The sequence below is a fragment of the Peromyscus californicus genome, unplaced genomic scaffold (genome assembly GCF_007827085.1).
Source record: "Peromyscus californicus insignis strain IS unplaced genomic scaffold, ASM782708v3 Scaffold_11__1_contigs__length_118956290, whole genome shotgun sequence".
Taxonomy (NCBI): Eukaryota; Metazoa; Chordata; class Mammalia; order Rodentia; family Cricetidae; genus Peromyscus; species Peromyscus californicus.
Genome location: NW_026294402.1, coordinates 117907382 through 117926399, shown reverse-complemented (window position 1 = coordinate 117926399; position 19018 = coordinate 117907382). Strand labels below are relative to the sequence as shown.

Genomic DNA, 19018 nt, shown 5'->3' with positions numbered 1-19018 from the left:
AACTATGCAGGCTGTAACTGCTGCCAGAATTCTTCAGAGGCCAGTGTCCCCAGAAACCACAGGAGTCAGAGGCTAAATATGCCCACAAACCCTTGGAGGTCTGGCTGAGACCCTAGGGGATCATAGACTAAACAGAAACCAGGACAAGAAACAGACATAGCCCACCAAACTCCAGGGGCTCCCAGATCTGTTTCCATGGCCTGCTGGTGCCCAGTATCAGGTTCCAATACTAGACCTGAGTAATGGTATGAGAATGAGATTTCTTAGGAGGTGGATCAGGCATGCAAAGCCATTTTTTTTTCCTTCTCTTTCTTTCTTTCTTTTTCTTTCTTTCTTTCTTTTTTTCTTTCTCTCTCTTTCTTTCTTTCTCTCTTTCTTTCTTTTTGAGGCAGGGTTTTTCTGAGCCACTCTGGCTCTCCTGGAACTCACTCTGTAGACCAGGCTGCCCTCAAACTCAGAGATCCACCTGCCGCTGCTTCCCGAATGCTGGGATTAAAGATGTGTGCCACTAAGAAAGACATGAATTTTGTAATTTTCTTTTTCAGTCATGGGATTTGAACCCAGATCCTCATTCATGTGAGACCAGTTCTCTTTCATTAAGCCACATTCCCAGTCCTTTTCTCACTTCTTAAGCCTTTCCCCAAACATGCACCCAGAGCTAAGTCCCACCTTCTGCAGCGGCCTTTGATATGGCTTGGGCCTCAGTTTCTACCTTCCTCATTGCTCCATCTAATTTTTCTTTTTGGTTTTTTTTTTTTTTTTGTGTGTGTGTGTGTGTGTGTCAGGGTGGAGTCTTTCATGGTTCTCCTGTTTCCCAGTTTATATGTGGCAATCATATGCCAATTCCATCCAGAATGAGAGAGAACTGAGGCATGACTGCACCTGCAGCACTCTGAGGTGGTGAATGAGAGGAATTCAAAAACCCAGATCATTTTTTCAAAGCTATTGCTTCAATAGTCATCAGGAGAAAAAAAAAACTAATACCAGAGAGGGACATGGGAAATTGTGGCACATTTTTACTAATTACTTTCTTTGAAGTACTCAATTGTTTTATAATTGTACAAAATTGCCCATCCCTGTTTTATTGACAAAGCACCTACCTCGTCCAGGATTTGAGATGATGGGGGGCGGGGGTCTCATTAGCATTGTTTGTCTGTTTGTTTTTTGAGACAGGGTTTCATTGTGTAGCCCCGGCTGTAGTCCAGGCTGGCCTCAAACTCACAGAGATCCCTCTGCCTCTGCCTCCTGAGTGCTAGGATTATAGGCATGTGCCACCACCTGGTGGTCTCATTGGCTTTTCTATTTGTTTTTTCTTTTTTTCCTTCTCTCATATATTACATCCTGACCACAGTTTCCCCTCCCTCCCTCTCTCTCCCTGTCTTAGCAGCTTTTATTTCTTCAGTCTGATAAACAACATCTAGGCTGTTCCAACCTTCTCTACTCCCTAAGATGTTACCCATATTCTGGCTTGACCCAGGCTGTTGAATTCACTCACTCATTCTGGCTTTTCTGGCTCACATGGGTGTGGAGGTTAATACATGTATGTGGCTGAGTGTGCCTCATATGATAGAAATTGCTATTAGGCGTCTTCCTTTATTACTCTCCTTATATGGGGTCTCTTACTGAACACGGTGCACACCAATTCAGTTAGACTAGATACCCAGCAAGACCCCAGGATGCACCCAGTGCTGCGGTTACTAATAGGCACCTTTTTGTACAGCTTTTATATGGGTGCAAGGGACCTGAATTCAAGTCCTCATAGCTGCACAGAAAGCATGTTATCCAATGAGTCATCTCCCCAGCTGTGCTCATTCACTCACCCCTACGGTCTGCCATGCCCAGCTCTGTTGCCTGGGAGAAGGGACATTCAAACGAAAGGAGGGACACAAAGCAAACACAGAAAGCATGCTGTGGGACAGCTCACCAGGAGGGTGTGTTGTGGTGCGGAAGTGGGAACGTGGGTATGGAGATAGATACTTGCTGTAGTAAAAGGCCAGGAAAGATCTCTGAAGAGCTGACAGTGGAGCAGAGATGGAAAGGACTCGAGGACAAAACCAAGATAGATTCCAGGAAACAGGGGAAACAGCTTGGGTAAAGGCCTTGAAGCTGGAGTGTGCTCCATGTATTCCTAGGACAGAAGGAAGCCTGCATACCTGCAACAGAGCAGGAAAGGGACAGGGGTGGTGGCCAGGAATCCACGAACTGTCTATAGCTCAGGCCAAGTTCTTAACCAGTAGACAGATCTGCTCGGTGACTGAGTGCAGGAAGACAAGGCTCAAACCAGCTGTCAAGGCCTGCACATAACGTACTTCCTTATGAGCCAACCTGGAGTCTGTCTGAGGGCCTAGCCACAGGCGCTGTCAGAGGTCCTGACTGTGCCTAGCCAACGAGGGGCAACCACGCAATGTCACCAGATCTGGACACAGCCTGGGTGCTGGGAGGAGGGTATATAAGGCTTTCCCTGTTACTGAATAAACAAGTCTGTGGTTTTCCTTTCACCTGACTCCTGGTATCTGTGTCATTGAAGACTCGCCTTCTCATCCTCTCCCCCAAGGGAGCCCTTAGGACCCAGCAACAACTGGGCCTTGGGCACTCTATACTCCTAGTTTGTATCCCATGTCCCTGATGAACTGAAGAGAAGAACACACATAATGGTGATGGCTATGAAAGGTAATGTGAGCCTGGCATGGTGGCACTCACCTGTAAATCCAGCATTTGGGAAACAGAGGCAAAGCCTGCTTTCTCCTGATGACACAGGTATCATATCATGGTGCTGTTGTGAAGATGAGTGTCATATGTAAAGCAAATGACCCTCAAGAGTGCTACAAAAATAGCAGTTAGTCAGCTGTTAAAAATTGTCAGGCAACAAGTATTACCAGAGCCTCTGCCCAAGACAGAAAGTAACTTATTTCCTGTTCTCAAATCTCACTTGTCCAAAAAGATTGCCATCTTTTTGTACATCTAGAGACTGGAAATCATATGATTCTCTGAGTGGAAATCACACTTCTGGTTGGGCAGAGTGGCAGCCTTTGCCAGGTTCTGGGAATGAGGTCTGGATGAAGGAATGAAGGGCTCTGCTGCTAACAACCTGACAGTGACTGCTTGGCTCTCCAAACAGATCTTGTTTGTTTCTTTGTTGTTGGTTGGTTGGTTGGTTGGTTGGTTGGTTGGTTTTTGAGACAGGGTCTCAGGTAGTCCAAGCTAGACTTGAACAATGTCAACCTGGCTTTGAGCTCCTGGTCCTACCTCAAATTTCTGAGTGTTGTTACAGTTGTATGCCATCACATCCACCTACAAATAAATCTGTCTTTTTCCCTTCCAAGCTGTTCCTCCCTGTTGTACAGATTCAGTAAGGGAGCTGAAATTCTTCTGTCAGCTTAGCAGCTGCATGTGAACCTACTGATATTTTAATCAGGTGCAGTCCCACGACGCCACAGTCAGTGCCCCCCTGGCCACTCAGGCTGTGGTCCGGCAGGGTTTCTGGTCCCATGGCCCCAGTTCTGCTCCTGCTTCAATATGTAGGTTTAAATTAAGTCTTTATCATTCTATTTATCGGTAAGACTCAGGAGTCAAAGACTGGGGTAAAAACCTGCTAGCTCAAAGTGGTTGAGTAGCAACTAGCTGACCTTGCTTTTTGACCAGAGACACTGCAAGAGACATATCTCTTCCCTCATCCCAGAACCAAAAGGAAGTGTCAAACTCAAGTCCCTGCCCTTTCCTTCCTGTGCGTCTTCTCTATTCAAACTGCCGTCTTCTCTATGGCCAATTCTGGTCAGCTACTTGCTGCCTCCACCCCCGGATTCAAGGTTTAACTTTATTGGCAAGTCTCAGGATTGCGATCAAAATATTCCCCAACAGGGAGCCCTAGGGAGCTTAGCATGCTCCTGCCTGAAGTCACAGAAAATGTCACCTGCTGTCATGGATGAAGGCCTAGCTCAAGACTCACTCCTTGATGACTAGGCCTCTTTCAACCCTAGGGATCACCTAATATCCCTGTTTTGAGACATACATCAGCCATGTGGCTCATATTTAAACAGTTCTGCCACATCAGGCAATATATTTTGCTTCTGATATGCAAGACTAAAAGGAGAAGTCATTTTTAATAAGAACATGAAACTGCACATTGCTCCACCTGGGTACATAAAGTGTAAAAAAGAAACGGAAAATGGAGGTATGTCCTGTCCTCAAGGGAGGTCAACCTTTTCTACAGAGACCAAGGATGCTCCAATCACATTGGCTGGACTGACAGGAACTGTAAAACCTACTAGGTGGCACTGAGAAGGCAGGGCAAATGCTGGCTTGCAAGCACTCATTACCACAGCCCTTGCAGGGTGGGTACCAGTACCCCACTGTCAGACAGGGAACTAAGACCAACAGAGAATGACTTGGTACTTTGGTCACCGGTTATGAGGCTGAAGCGTCTCTCTCTCTCTCTCTCTCTCTCTCTCTCTCTCTCTCTCTCTCTCTCTCTCTCTCTCTCTCTCTCTCTCTCTCTCTCTCTCTTTCTCCACAATGGCTTCAAACCATTTGGGAGTCAGTTGACATTAGTTTCCAAGTGTGAGGCCAAACTACAAGGAAAAGACAGTTTGTTTGTTCTGTTTTGTTTAGGCAGTGCTGGCTGGGGATTGAACCCAGGGCTTCAAGTATGCTAGGATACTAGGCAAGCACTCTACCAACTGAGCTGCATCCTCTTCCCAAAAGAGTTTGTTCTTGTTCTTTAGAGACAGAGTCTCACTGTGTAGCCCAGGCTGTCCTCCAACTCATAATTCTCCTCCTCACCATCTCAATACTGGGATTTTGCTTGTTTGTTGAGAGCCCAGGTTGGCCTCTCCAAGGACCTTGAACTCCAGACTTCCCAAGTGCTAGGATTACAGACTTGCACCATCACACCTGGCATTCAGGTGGGCTTTTTAATATAAATTGTATCTTGATGGATTACTCTTGACAGCTCTCTCCCCACAATACACATTCCAGAAGACTCTGACATTCATGGGCTCTTAACATACAAATTGTAGTCTATGTGCTCACTAGACTGCAGGTATCCTGCAAGACAAAGTCACCTATGAGTAGGACTCTCAGTGGGGAGCCTCAAGCATTCAATCTCTGGAATTTACATTCCCATAGTCCCACCCCACACCAAGACTCCTCAGAGCTCTTGGAATTTTTTTAAGAGTTCTCTTCCAGTAAGACAAGTGCAGGAGACACAATAAAGCCAGCCAGAATCCAGATCTGAGAAAGGTACAAGGAGCTAATGGTACAGAGTTCTGTCTCTGGCTCCTGAGGTAGCCTAGGGACATTCTCCCCATCTCAGTTACTCCTAGGCAGTAATGGGGTGCTGATGAGTCCTAAGGGGAGGCCTCTCAGGCTCTCCTCAGCGTGACAAAGCGACAGTCTTGGGCTCCCGGACGAGTTCTCGGCTTCCCGCCCCCGGGGCTCCCCTCGCTCCGCCCCCACGCGCTGCTTCGTTCCGCAGGTCCCCAGTTCCCGCCCCTGCGTATGGAGCCCCGCCCTCCCCAAGTCCCCGCACCCGGCGAGCGGGGGGGCCGGGCGCGCGGAAGGCGGAGCCGAGCAGGGGAATCCTCTCCCGGTTCGCCGCGGGCCCGCAGAGCCACCCGGCCGTCCAGGTGTCCCTGCTCGGGGAGCGGCCGAACCTCGACGGGCCGATCCTGCAGAAGCCCCCGTGGCCCGTGAGCCGCTGTCGCCCCAACACGCTGGCAGCGACCCGCCTCGGCCCTCCCGGCCCAACGGTTCCCTCGCCGGACAGTCGCCCGAGAGCCATGCAGCCGCCGCCCGCCCCGCGCGCGTAGGCGCCCGCCACAGGCCATGCTGCCCCTGCTCGCTGCCCTGCTGGCCGCCGCCTGCCCGCTGACGCCGGCGCACGGCGGGGCCACGGGTGCGCCCGACCTTCCCGGGACGCCCCCAAACGCCTCGGCCAACGCGTCCTTCTCGGGCGAACCCACCGCCCCGCGCCTGCTGGCCTCGGCGGCACCCGCGCCCCCCGAGCGCGCGGGCCCAGAGGAGGCTCCGGCGGCGCCCTGCAACATCAGCGTGCAACGGCAGATGCTGAGCTCGCTACTCGTGCGCTGGGGCCGTCCGCGGGGCTTGCAGTGCGACCTGCTGCTCTTCTCTACCAACGCGCACGGCCGCGCCTTCTTCGCAGCCGCCTTCCACCGCGTCGGGCCGCCGCTGCTCATCGAGCATCTGGGGCTGGCGGCCGGCGGCGCGCAGCAGGACCTGCGCTTGTGCGTGGGCTGCGGCTGGGTGCGTGGCCGCCTGCGGGCCCCAGCCGGGGCTCCCACAGCGCTGCCTGCCTACCCCGCGGCTGAACCCGGGCCGCTGTGGCTTCAGGGCGAACCTCGTCACTTCTGCTGCCTGGACTTCAGCCTGGAGGAGCTGCAGGGCGAGCCGGGCTGGCGGCTGAACCGCAAGCCCATCGAGTCAACGCTGGTGGCCTGCTTCATGACCCTGGTCATCGTGGTGTGGAGCGTGGCCGCCCTCATCTGGCCGGTGCCCATCATTGCCGGCTTCCTGCCCAACGGCATGGAGCAGCGCCGGACCACCGCTGGCGCCCCCGCGGCCGCTCCCGCCGCCGTACCCGCAGGGACCACCGCCGCCGCCGCCGCCGCTGCTGCTGCAGCTGCCGCCGCCGCGGCCGTCACCTCAGGAGTGGCCCCCAAGTGACCCCCGCTGCCCTGCGTCCTCGCTGTGTACGCGCTCGCACGCGCCTTCCTCGAGGGAGACGCGGCAGGGGCGCTTCGTGCTGTCCTTAGTGTTCGTCCTTTTCCCGGGAGGGGACCGCGGAGAGGCCCCAACGAGGTGGGAAAGCTGGGAAAGCGAGGTTTGTGCTGTGCTCCTGGTTCGGGAAAGCAGGGGCAAGCTCTCAGACGGAAGGGTGGGATCCACGCGTGGCTCCAGGACACAAGGGAAAGGGCCCTTTCCCCAGCGGCACCCCCTCCCTGCGCCCACATGCTCTTTATTCATGGCAGAAAGTGACCTGATCCTGTGTATTTGTTTTATATATTTAATAACTGTTTTAAATGAAAGTTTTAGTAAAAAAAATAACAAAACAAAAAGATTCAAATGCTATCGCTGTAGTAACAGGAGCTCTTTGTATCTGAACATAGTTGTACTTGAAGCTTCTTGGTTTGTTTTTTATTTATTTAAAAAAAAGGGTGGGGGGAGGGCAAGGGAAGGATTTGACACGGATTTATTGTTATTGCTAAAAAAAAGAACTTTATGAATCTTTTTCAAGTCGATCTATTCAGTGACATGGCCTGGTGGGCGTTTCTTCTTGTATTAATGTGGTTTTCTGGCTTTTAATACAGACATTTTCCTCCAGAAATGTGTGTGTTTCCTTCATTTGTTTTTGAAAAAGGGATCCACGATGCAAGTGAAACACGAGGAAAATCCTGAAAGGAGAGGCGCCATCTGTCTCCCTGGCTGGGACAGGTGAAATCACTTTCAGAATGCTTCCAGTGGGAGTTTCCTCTCTGCTCAATGACCCCCAAAATGCACACACACTTTCTAGGTTGCAGAGGCTCACAGCACCTGGCATAGTTTGTTTTTAACTTGGTGCTCCAGGAAAATCAGTAGTTCTGTGAGCCAAGTGTCTTTCACAGAACCACCTCAGTGGGTGTGGTGTATATGCAGTATATGTGCGTTTGTGTGTGTGTGTGTGTGTGTGTGTGTGTGTGTGTGTGTGTGTGTGTATATACACCCGTGTGCCCACAAATGCACTCACTCCTGCATGTACTTGTGTGGGGGAGTCAATGTCAAGTGTCTTCCCCAGTCACTCTCCACTTATTTTTTAATGTTGGCCTCTCACTGAACAGGAAGCTGGCACAACCCTGAGATCCTCCTGTCTCCATCTCCCCAGTACTAAGATGACATGTATGCAACACTAAGTCCAGCTTTCCACATGGATGCTGTGGATCTGAACTCAGGTCCTCATGCCTGAGTACCAGGCACCTCACTGAGCCATCTTCCCAGCTCTGGAAATGGCTGATTGTAAGACATGAAGATTGCATCTTGATTGCTTAACTTAAGCAGATGGCATGTTTCAAATGCTAGTATCAAATTCTGAGATGTTTAAAGGCTTTTGTTAAACTGGTCACCAGTTGCTAATCACAAGTGTTTCTTCACTCCTTGTTTCTGTGGCAGTTTCAGATTCTTTGTGTTTTCAGCAGAGCAAAAGTCCTTAAGCAGCTTAATATAAAAGTAAGTGTAAGAAGATTTTAAGACGGATGTGGTATTTCACACCTGTACTTGGGAGGTTGACACAGTTGAAGGCTAGCCCCGGTTGCATAATGAGACCCTGTCCAAAAAAATAAATAAATAAAGATGCTTTCCCTTGCTCCATTTCATCCCTGCTTTTGAAATATTGAACTTGTTCTAGAGCTATAGTTCTCAAAATGTGGTCCCTGGGCCAGTAATAATCAGCATCAACACACACACTCTTTTTCCAAGATAGAAACTAAAAATCAGAGAGCTTTATCATCTTGCCTACAATCACACAGCTATATAAGACAGAACTGAGATAAAACCCAAGACTTCTGTCTCCTTGGTATATTTTTGTATTACTAGCAACTTCCTTTCCTAGGAGAATCCAGAGCTAGCCACTCAAAGTCTACTTTTCTGTTGACCTACCCTAGCCATTGGCTAATTTGTATAGCTACAAACCCCCCAAAAAAGCCAGACTGCATTAAATAAAACAGTTGGCCACTTAATAGAACTCTAAACTATGTATGTACTTGATTTACACATAAACAAGTGTGTAAGTTTATTATACCCAATGAATATATTTGAAAGATGGGCTTAAAATATCAACATCTGGGGCTGAAGAGATAGACCAGTGATTAACAGCACTTGCTACTTTTTGAGAAAATCTGAGTTCCCAGCACCCATGTTGGGTGGCTCATGGGTCTGACATACTCTTCTGGCCTCCCCAAGCACTCGCACAAATGTGCGCACACACACACACATATACACACACATACAAATGTCTAAAATATTAAGATCTGAGGCTGGAGAAATGGCTCAGCGGTGAAGAGCACTCACTGTTCTTACAAAGGACCCAGATTCAATTCCCAGTACCCATATAACAGCTCACAATCATCTGTAACTCCAGTTCTGGGTTCTGACCACGGGCACCAGGCATGCCCATTGTGTGCTGACATTCAGGCGAAATATTCATTCACTATCAAATATAAATAAATCTAAAATGGGAAAGAATAAAGAACTGCTAGTGGAGACTAGAGAGGGAGGGAGGAAGCGAGGGAGGGAAAGTGTATTGACGGACAAGCTGGTTCTCCTAGAGAATGAGGACAGGGCCTGCAAGTCCCTCTGCGCTTTGAGTAGAAACCCACTGGGTAGAGGGGGTCAGGTCCTGGGAAATTCAGTGTGGGCTTTCCTCTAGTGGAATGTTTCTGTAGCTCCCAGATAGGGAAGGAGGTAATATCTCTATAGCCTATGGACATACGCACATGAAGCTTTCCAATTCAGAGCTTCACAGTCTTCTGAGGACAGCTTGGGTTGCTAGTGATATAGTTAGGTCCTCAGGATAAACCACTGCTGTGTCCATAGGCCACTACATAGTTCTCTGTATTTACCACCAGAGCCACACAGGCCCCCAGCTGGCAGCACTGGTCTCCTCAGCTGAAGACAGCTACTAGGCTCCAAGCTACTCTACCTACCTTAGGTACCACCTCCAATGGGTGACCAACCTTAGGCATGGAGACCCAGCCCTTTACCTCCTGGTCCTGGATCAAGACTGACTCCCAACAGCATTTCCACGGAGACTGCCCAGAGACTGGATTTCCACTCCTTCCCTTCACAGGTGATAACCCAAGGGCCTGACAAGCCTCCTGTGTGCTGATTTCTGTCTTCACGTGCTCCTGCTTCTAAAATCCAGTCTCAGCTGGCACTTGGCTTCATGACATGCAGACCTCATCTACCCATGTCGTAATCAGGCATTCATTACTTTTCTCATGGCTGTGACCAAAACCTGACAAGAAGCAACCTGAGGAAGGGTCTATTTTGGGATAGTGGGAGGGATAGAAAGAGAAAAGGAGGGTGGTGACAGATGCTAACAGCCCAGACTCCTCCAGGTCTACAGAGCCTTTAGCTAGACTTTTCATGGGTGCCTGGCAGAGCCTGTTCCATCCTCCCCATCATGGCTCTCATTGCTGGATCTTCCACTGCCTCCACTCCGACCTCTCCTGGGTTCTCCTCTTCAGACAGGTCTTTCCTAAGGGGTACCCGCTTCTCCCATCAGCAGCTCTGGGGTTTCCTTCTGTCTGTGGAGGACAGCAGAGGAGTTCTTGTGATGACTGTTATACAAAGATTTATTCTGGCCAGGCGGTGGAGGTGCACTCCTTTAATCCCAGCACTTGGGAGGCAGAGGTAGGTGGAACTCTGAGTTCAAGGCCAGTGTGATCTACAGAGTGAGTTCCAGGGCAGCCAGCAGGGGCTACACAGAGAAATACTGTCTGGGGGTCGGGGGGAAGACTATTACTTATTTTTTTAGTCAAGGCCTCTCGGTTACTTTTCTTGTCATTCTGAGGAAAACACCTGACAGAAGTGACTTACAATCAAATTTATTTTTAGCTCACAGGAGATTTCAGTCCATCGTGGTAGGGAAAGTCATGGCCAACAGTTCTGTGGTGGCTGCTCATGTTGCATCAGGCAGGATGCAGATATGGCAGGGAACCATAACTGGGCTATATTTTCATACTCTCAGGACCTACTACCATCAGTCAGGTCCCACCTCCTAAAAGCTCCAGAATTTCACCCAAACAGCACCACTGGTTGGGGACTAAGCATTCAAACATATAAGCTTGGGTAGGTGAGTGGAGCAGGCATTTCACATTCAACCCAGAAGAGTCTCATAAGTAACCCAGGCTAGCCGGAATTCACTCTATAGCCCAGACTAACCTAGAACTGCTCCTCCAGCCTTAGCCTCCAGAGCACTGGAATTACAGGCATGTGCTATCAAACACAGTTTTAAGTGGTCTATACCTGACGAGTAGGTCAGGCATCAGCCTCACAAGGGGCTGAAACCTATGGAAAGCCAAAGATCCAGGGGAAATGGAGAGGGGAGAAGGAACGATCGTTCACATCCTTCATGTTTCATCGCCAGTCACATCAAACCCGGAGTGACTCCCCCTGCTCCTGCCAGAAGCTTTCACTTGTGAGGTTTCAGATGAGGCTGATAAGGAACAGAACACAACTCTAGAGAATGAACAGTGTGATTCATCTCCTCAAGTAATAACCATGGAGAAGCTTGTATTGTCTGAGTTTATCTGATGTCGTGGGTATGAAAATGAATTCTGAGACACAATATGCAGGAGGGACATTGCATCCAAAGACCTGCCTCTGCTCCATCTGGCTGGGTAAGAGCCGTGGTTCTGGGACCCAGGTGTTGGGGTGGGTGCTGCAGGTGGGGCATCCAGAAGCTCACCTACAATGGGAGTGAGTTCAGGCCAGACTTGGGGATAACATCAAGGACGGGACCCTTGCGAGTCCAAGATATTCACCACAATCCAGGTGTCATCTGCCCTTACTGCTTCAGTCGTTTAGATGTAGAATCTGAAAAGGACAGTGTCCTATGTATAGAACAGGACTGTCAGGAGAAGAAGGGGAGTGAAGGAACTAGGACCCTGCAGGGATGGTGTGAATCAGAACTGTCTCTCAGCTACTGTGGATTCCAGCCTGACCATGGTTGGTGTCACTTTGTCTTGCTATAAGGCAAGGCCTTTTGTATTCTCAGTGGCCACACCTTCACCACTGTAGGGCCCTGCTCTCCAGAGAAGGGTGCGCCTGAGGGCTATTGGCAGCCTACAGTCCCCCTCGCCTCTACGACAGGCATCTAGGTGGACAGGGTTCTCACAGCACTCACTGTGGCCTCACATTGCTCTTGTATGCTGTTCCTATCAGGACTGGGTGGGAGCCTGAAGCAAGGTTCAAAAGTGCTCTGTTGAAATGTCATCTCCCCATCTATCCAATCGCCAGCCTCAGGGGGTGATAGACTTGCTCTGAGGTCCTACCCTGAGATTCAGCTGACCCTGTTATACCAGCTGTCCCCAGTGGCATCAGAAGCCCCTACCTTTTGCCTCCAGTAAAAGCCCTGGCTTTTACTCCAATACTTGCTTGATAAAGGAAGCTCCATAGTATTTGGGGGTTTGCCAAAGCCACCAGCAGCCTGGTAATGACATGAGACACCAGGACACCTGCTCTGCACCTGCCTTGCCATTGATGAGCCAAGAGCAAAGCACTCCTCTGCTCTTCTCCACAAAAGGAGGGCTACGTACATCTTGAGACAGTACCTGACCCCAGAGGGGTCACTTCTCTGTACTTTTTCAGGTTCACAGACTACAGGTGAAGCTCATGGCCATGCTGTAAGATGACCTGCTACCAAGAAGTGTAGAACTTCTGCCTGGGGAGTGGAAAGGCTCTGGAGACAGAGTGGTGATGGTTTCATGGCATTGTTAAAATAATTAACTGTATAATTAATTAAAATCAAGTGTATAACCAAATTGTATAATTTTTTAAAGCTAAGTAGAAGGGCTAGAGAGATGGCTCAATGTTTAAGAGTACACACTTGTCTTCTAGAGGACTGAGTTTTGTTTCCCAGTAACCATGTTGAGTGTGATGAACACCCAAGCTCCCAGCTTTAAAGTAAGGTGGCTGTGAGAAGAACTGAGCACACAAGCCCCTGGGACAACACCCTTGCTGAGTTACCCTCCCTATGTTCTCTCCCTGCTCCCATCTCCCATCCCTCTTCCTAAGAGGGTTTCCCCAGGGATCGAGTCTTCCATTGCATTTCTGAGGGTCTTCTTTCAGGACCCCAAACTCACACCATGCAGAAACTCATTTATTCCTCATACAAGGACATAGAAATAAAAGTTCAGAGACCTTTAGCAACTTGTTTAAGGTTAGGCAAGCCCTAGAGAGCAGCGCTGGAACTCTGGCATCTGACTGCCCCAGCCTCAGGAAAGATAGGAATGTCACACTCTTGGTAGTGGCTTTGCCAGAACCTCTGAGGCAGAGGTGACTGACTTTGATGCCAGCTGAGAGAGGTGTGGCATGAGGGTCAAACTACAAAGCCTACAGGGTTCTACCAGCAGGTGGAGCCCTTCCAAGAGGGTCAGGCTGCCCTCACTCCAGATCTCTCAGTTCATGGCAACTGCGTGGAAGAGCCAGCCAAAAGTGTGGCCTTATACTGTGTGCAGTTATCTAGTTCCAGGAGTCTGGTGAGAAGTGGGGGGGGGGGGGGCGGGGGGGGGGGGGAGGATGGGGACTGGGGACGGGGGACGGGGACACCAGCAGGCTGTGCTGTTGACACTGTGCTCACCTGCCCTTTCACAGCTTGCCACTCCTAAGCTTGGCTCCCACTCAGGGCAGCAAGCAGAACATTACAGCTACATTCAGTCCTTCACTGGGACTCGAACACCCACTCCTGCCCAGGCTCTGGCCCCTGGACAGAGTGGTGGCCCTGGTGACCCAATGAAATAGGTGCAATAGGGCTGTCATTTCAGTGGTGCCAAGCCACTGTGCAAGTCTCTAGTAAGGCCCCAACTGTGCAAGGTTCCAGGCCTGCAAGGAGGGTTCTCTGGTGCCATCCTCTGATCACTTCCCAGCAAAAGACCCTTGAGAATTGGCATGAGTGTAACAGAGAATGCAAAACCATCCATCCATGGTTTCAAGGAGTGTGGGAGACAAGCCCCCACCTTTCCCAGGGTTCCTACGAGGAAGAGGGAGAAAAAAGGAACTTGTAGATAGAATGATAGCCCTAGCTGAGAAGGAGAAAGACAGAAACATAGAATAGCTAGGGGGGACCTGAATATCAATACCCAATGGCCCCTTCTGTCTCTGCTAAAGGAATTTTTAAAAGGAATGCCAAGGGCTGGAGCAAAAGACCTCCCCCCAGCACAGCCAAGTACAGACCCTCCCAAACACCTGGTAACCACGCCCGTGGTCAATCCATCCCCTTGTGCAGCCCTGCTGTGTAAAGCAAGCTCAGCTCTCACTAGGAAACCTCTGTGGACCCCAACAAAGGAGCCAGCCCCATTCTTGTTTCCCTGCCATTGAAGTCCTGATTCTAGACTTGCCTTGGATTCTGGCTTTTTTATTTTGTGTGGTGTTTGTGTATAGGTGCGTGAATACATGTGTGTGTCTGTCTGTGTGGAGGCCAGAAGCTGTTTTTGGATGTTGTTCTTCAGGAGCTGATCACCTCAATGTCTCTCTGGGACCTAGACCTCCATGGTTATACTTGGGGCGAGGTGGCATTGAACTGCAGGGATTCTCCTGGCTCTGCCTCCCTAGTGCTGGGATTATTCTCATTACCATTCTCGTTTTGTTTTTTAATGCGAGTGCTGGGGATGGGACTCTGATCCTCAGCTTTTTGCCAACTTGGCTGTCTCTCCAGCCCCAGCTTTTTTTTTTTTTCCTTAAGCTGTAAAAGTCAATTCTCGGTTCCTGAATTCACCCACAGGGTCAGTCTCTGTGTCTCTGTCTCTGTCTCTGTCTCTGTCTGTCTCTCTGTCTCTCTGTCTCAAAACTGTATTTTAACATTTAAAAATAAAGGTATCACTGTCTCAGGGACAGTCTGTGGTAGCAGAGGCTGAGTTGAACTCTGTATGCAGGTAACTCATGATAGGTGGGCCGAGAGACAAGATGGGGAGTAGGGGGTGGAGGTGGAGAACATAGCAGGCTCAGTCCATGGGAATATGGGAAGGACATGACAGCCAGCTCCTGGAGTTCAGGGACTACCTCAACCCCACCCCTAGAGGAAGGCAAGTTTTCAGACAATCTTCTCCCAGTATCCCAAGACTGTCTTGGTCAGATTTAAACCTCAGTATTTTTGAAGGCTGCTGTGAATCAGATTATCTCACAATTTCTTTCTCAATTTATTTGTTATTGGTGTATAGAGAACCTACTTTATTTTTTTTCCCCATGTTGTTTTTATATCCTGCTACTTTGTTTATCAGATCTCAGTTTTCTGGCTGAATATTTGGGGTTTGAAAGAATAAAGTCTACAAACAGAACTTGTTTGACTTCTTCCCTTAGTAGCCATATCTTTTACTTTTCTACCATGCCCTATTGCTCTAGCTAAGATTTAAAGTTTTATACTGAATTAAGAGTGGACGTCCGTGTCTCATTCCTAATTTTAGAGGAGTTGCTTTCAGCGTCCCCCATTCAGTCTAACATTGGCTATGTTTGTCACATGGAGCCTTATGTGTTGAAGTATGTCCCTTCTATCCCTAGTCTTCTCAGAGTATTTAACATGAATGGATGTTGAGTTTTGTCAGGAGCTTTTTCTAGATTTATTGAGATGATCATGGGACCTTTGTCCTTGAGTCAATACACGCTGAATTATCATTGGGGTTTCTTTTGAAGAGGGTCCAAGACAGGGTTTCACTGTGTAATAGCCTTGACTATCCTGGAACTAGCTCTTAGACCAGGCTGGCCTCAAACTCACAGAGATCTGCCTCCTGAGTGCTGGAACTAAAGGTGTGCACCATCACCACCCAGCTTACTTATGTGCTAACTTATTAATTTGCATGTATTCACCAGTCCTTACAGCCCTAGATGAAACCACCTTGATGGTTTCTCATGTGTGGTTGAATTCAGTTTGCAAGTATTTTATTGAAAATGTTTTATTTCAGTCATGGGGTGTAGCTCAATGCTAGAGGATTTGCCTAGCAGACACAAGGCCCTGGGTTTGATCCCCAGTCCTAAGCATAATAATGAAAGCATTAATGAAAAATGTCTCTTGATTCACAACTGTATGATTTGGAGCTATCAAGATGGCTCAGTGAGTAAAGGCACTTGCCACCAAGGCTGATGACCTGAGTTCGATCCCTGGGATTCTCAAATGGTAAAAGGAGAGAATAACCTCCCACATGCTTTGACCCCACACACATACACAATAAATAAATGTAGTAAAAATTTTTAAAAGAATATTTGCACTCTTTTCATCAGGAAAACTGGTCTATACTTTTTAGTTGTGTCTTTATCTAGTTTGGTGTGAAAGTGATGCTGGCTTTTTTTTTTTTTTTTTTTTTTTTTGGTTTTTCGAGACAGGGTTTCTCTGTGTAGCTTTGCGCCTTTCCTGGATCTCGCTCTGTAGACCAGGCTGGCCTCGAACTCACAGAGATCCGCCTGCCTCTGCCTCCCGAGTGCTGGGATTAAAGGCATGCGCCACCACCGCCCGGCCAATGCTGGCTTTTTAAATTTAGTTTTATGGTATTCTTTCGCTTTCTGTTTTTTAGGATCAATTGAGGCGTACTGATGTTAGTACTTCTTGCAAGGCTGGGCCCCTGTGGGAGTTTGAGAGAAAATGGCCCATAAAGAGAGCGGCACTATCAGGAGATGTGGCTTGTTGGAGGAAGTGTGTCACTGTGGAGGTAGACTTTGAGGTCTCATATATGCTCAAGCCAAGCCCAGTGTTTCAGTTCACTTCCTGTTGCCTTTGGATCAAGATGTAAGGACTCTCAGCTCCAGCACCATGTCTGCCTGCATGCTTCCTTTCTTCTTGCCATGATGATAATGGACTAAACCTCTAAATTGTAAGCGAGCCACTCCAATCAAATATTTTCCTTTATAGGAGTTGCCATGGTCATGGTGTCTCTTCACAGCAATAGAAACCCTAACTAAGTCAGAGGTCAACAAGATGGCTCAGTTGGTAAAGGAACCTGCCATCAAACTGGATGGCATGAGTTTAGAACCCACATGGTAGAAGGAGAGAACCAACTACAGCAAATAGTCCTGTGCTTCCACAGTGACTGTGGCACAAGTACACATACACACTAGACAAAAACAAACAAACAAATATACAAATAATAAATAAGGGTTTGTAGAATACAATAGTTAACCTATCTAATCCTGGGCTTTTCTTTAATGAGAGACTCTCTATTGCTATATCAACTATTGTTGGTTATAAATCTATTTAAGTTGCTTATATTCTCTTGATTTAATTTTGGATGTACATACCTAGGAATTTATCCATTTCATTCATATTTTCCAGTGTTTTGAAATATAGGTTTTCAAAGTATTCCTTAATGATTCTCCATATTTCAGTAGCATCTGTTTTAATGTCCCCCTTTTCATCTCTAATTTTACTTCTTTGGGAATTCTTTGGTCAGTTTGGCTAAGGGTTTTTTAATCTTGTTGATCTTTTCAAAGAACTAGCTCTTTGTTGACATACTTTGGGTATTGTTCTTTAAGTCTCCCCTATTATTCATTCCTTCTTTTATCTTTATTATTTATTTCTATCTACTTGTTTGGTGTTTGTCTAAGGCCATGAGATGCATCAACTAAGTTATTTGAGTATTTTGTGATTCTTTAATATGTGCTCACAGTTGTGAACTTCCCTCTTAGAACTGCCTTTGGTGGATCCCAAAGGTTCCAATAGGTTGTGTCTTCATTTTCTTTCAAGTATAGGCATTCTAAAATCTCCTCCCTGACTTCTTCAGTGTGTTCAAGCACCATATACTTATATAGTTTCTGTATTTTTCTTACAATAGGTTTGTATTTTATTCCATTATAATCTGATATGATGAAACAAACTAAAAAATAAAAAATGTCATGAAATAGGAGGTAGACTTGTTAGGAGGCGGGGACCCAGAAGGAGTAGGAGGGAAATAAGAGAGGGAGTGGGGGGTGAACATGATCAAAATACATTGTACACATGTATGACCTTATCAAAAAACAAGTTAAAAGTGTTTTAGAAAACATAAGAAACTATTTCAGTATTTTTAAGACTTATCTTATTAGAATGTGCTCTATTTTAGAGAAAGTTCATGTGGGCTGCTGAGAAGAACTGGCTATTCGGCAGCTGTTGGTCCGAATATTCTCTGTCTATTAAATCCATTTTATTTATAGCATAGTTTAACTCTAAAGTTTCTGTTGATTTGTGGAGGAGTGGCTCAGGATGATCTATCCACAGAAGAAAAAAAAATGAGTACTGAAGTCACTGATAGAAAACAAAGTAGATAAAACCCAGACACTCAACAGTGAAGTAGCTTTTAGGGCATTCATTCTAGTGAGTATTAGACAGCCACTAAAATGATGGCATTGAAATTGTATTTTCTAGGTTACAGAAGTTTCAAACTAAACTCCTTGAGAGGCACAGAGGTTCCAGCCAATTCCTGCTGCAGAGGGTCCAAAGCCTCCTCTACAGCCCAAAACAAACTAGAGAGAGAGCTTTATTGTCTCTTTTAGATAAGGACATCAACCCTTGTCAGCATAGAAATAAAGAACATCTGTTAGCTTCACAACAGGATTCCTGGGACCACAGTTCTCAGGAAAGAGTTGAGGCCACAGAGTAGGATGGAGAGCAAGGTGTATGGGAGCTGTATGATCCTCGGATAAAAGAAACCAGTTGGCAGAGAGAAGACTGGAAGCCTTCCTGACCAAGGCCAAAATGTAACAGATGGAGCATGCTGGGAAAAAGCTGGTGCTATGTGAGGGTGTGAGGAAACTCATAAAAGTCACAGCCCTTTGGGCACATCACTGCTGATCTTCCAACTTCCCAGTTCAGGCCCATCTCTCCCCCCTTGGAAGTATGATACTTCTTAATAAACCATATCTGATTCTGCTACTAAAATTCATAAATAACAGCCCCAAGGAAAAACCAATGACTCACAAAATTACCATCAAATGCTGTAAAGAGGAATGTGTCAGCATGACAGATCAAAATAGTCATCCAAAAACTGTAGGGCTGAGGATGTGTGTCTGGGGTAGTACAGTTGCTTAGCATGTCAAAACTACTGGGTTCCATTCCCAGCATGAAATACAGGAAAGAAAAATTAGGTGTGTGGTGCATATCTGTAATTCCAGCATCTAGGTGGTAGATACTGGAGAATAAGGAGCTCAAAGCCAGCCTCAAGTAACACAGGAGTTCAAGGCAGCCTGAGACCTTATCTCAAAAAAACAAACCAGACAGAGCCAGAGAAAAGGAGGGAGAGTATGTGTGGAGGGAGGGGAAAGGCAAAAAGAGAAGGAAAGAAAAAGGTTC

The 19018-nt window shown here is 47.6% G+C and overlaps 1 protein-coding gene across 1 annotated transcript; it reads left to right on the top strand.

Annotated features, from left to right (window-relative positions):
• Positions 1 to 5564: 5564 nt before the first annotated feature.
• On the top strand, positions 5565 to 7342 carry Tmem158 (transmembrane protein 158). The gene has a single exon (XM_052729985.1). The coding sequence runs from the start codon at positions 5824 to 5826 to the stop codon at positions 6679 to 6681; it is 858 nt and encodes a 285-aa protein (XP_052585945.1). The 5' UTR covers positions 5565 to 5823; the 3' UTR covers positions 6682 to 7342.
• The last annotated feature ends 11676 nt before the right edge of the window (positions 7343 to 19018 follow it).

Bases quoted from the DNA above. Each gene is read 5' to 3' on its own strand.
- Tmem158 (XM_052729985.1), top strand. From the start codon at position 5,824: ATGCTGCCCCTGCTCGCTGCCCTGCTGGCCGCCGCCTGCCCGCTGACG.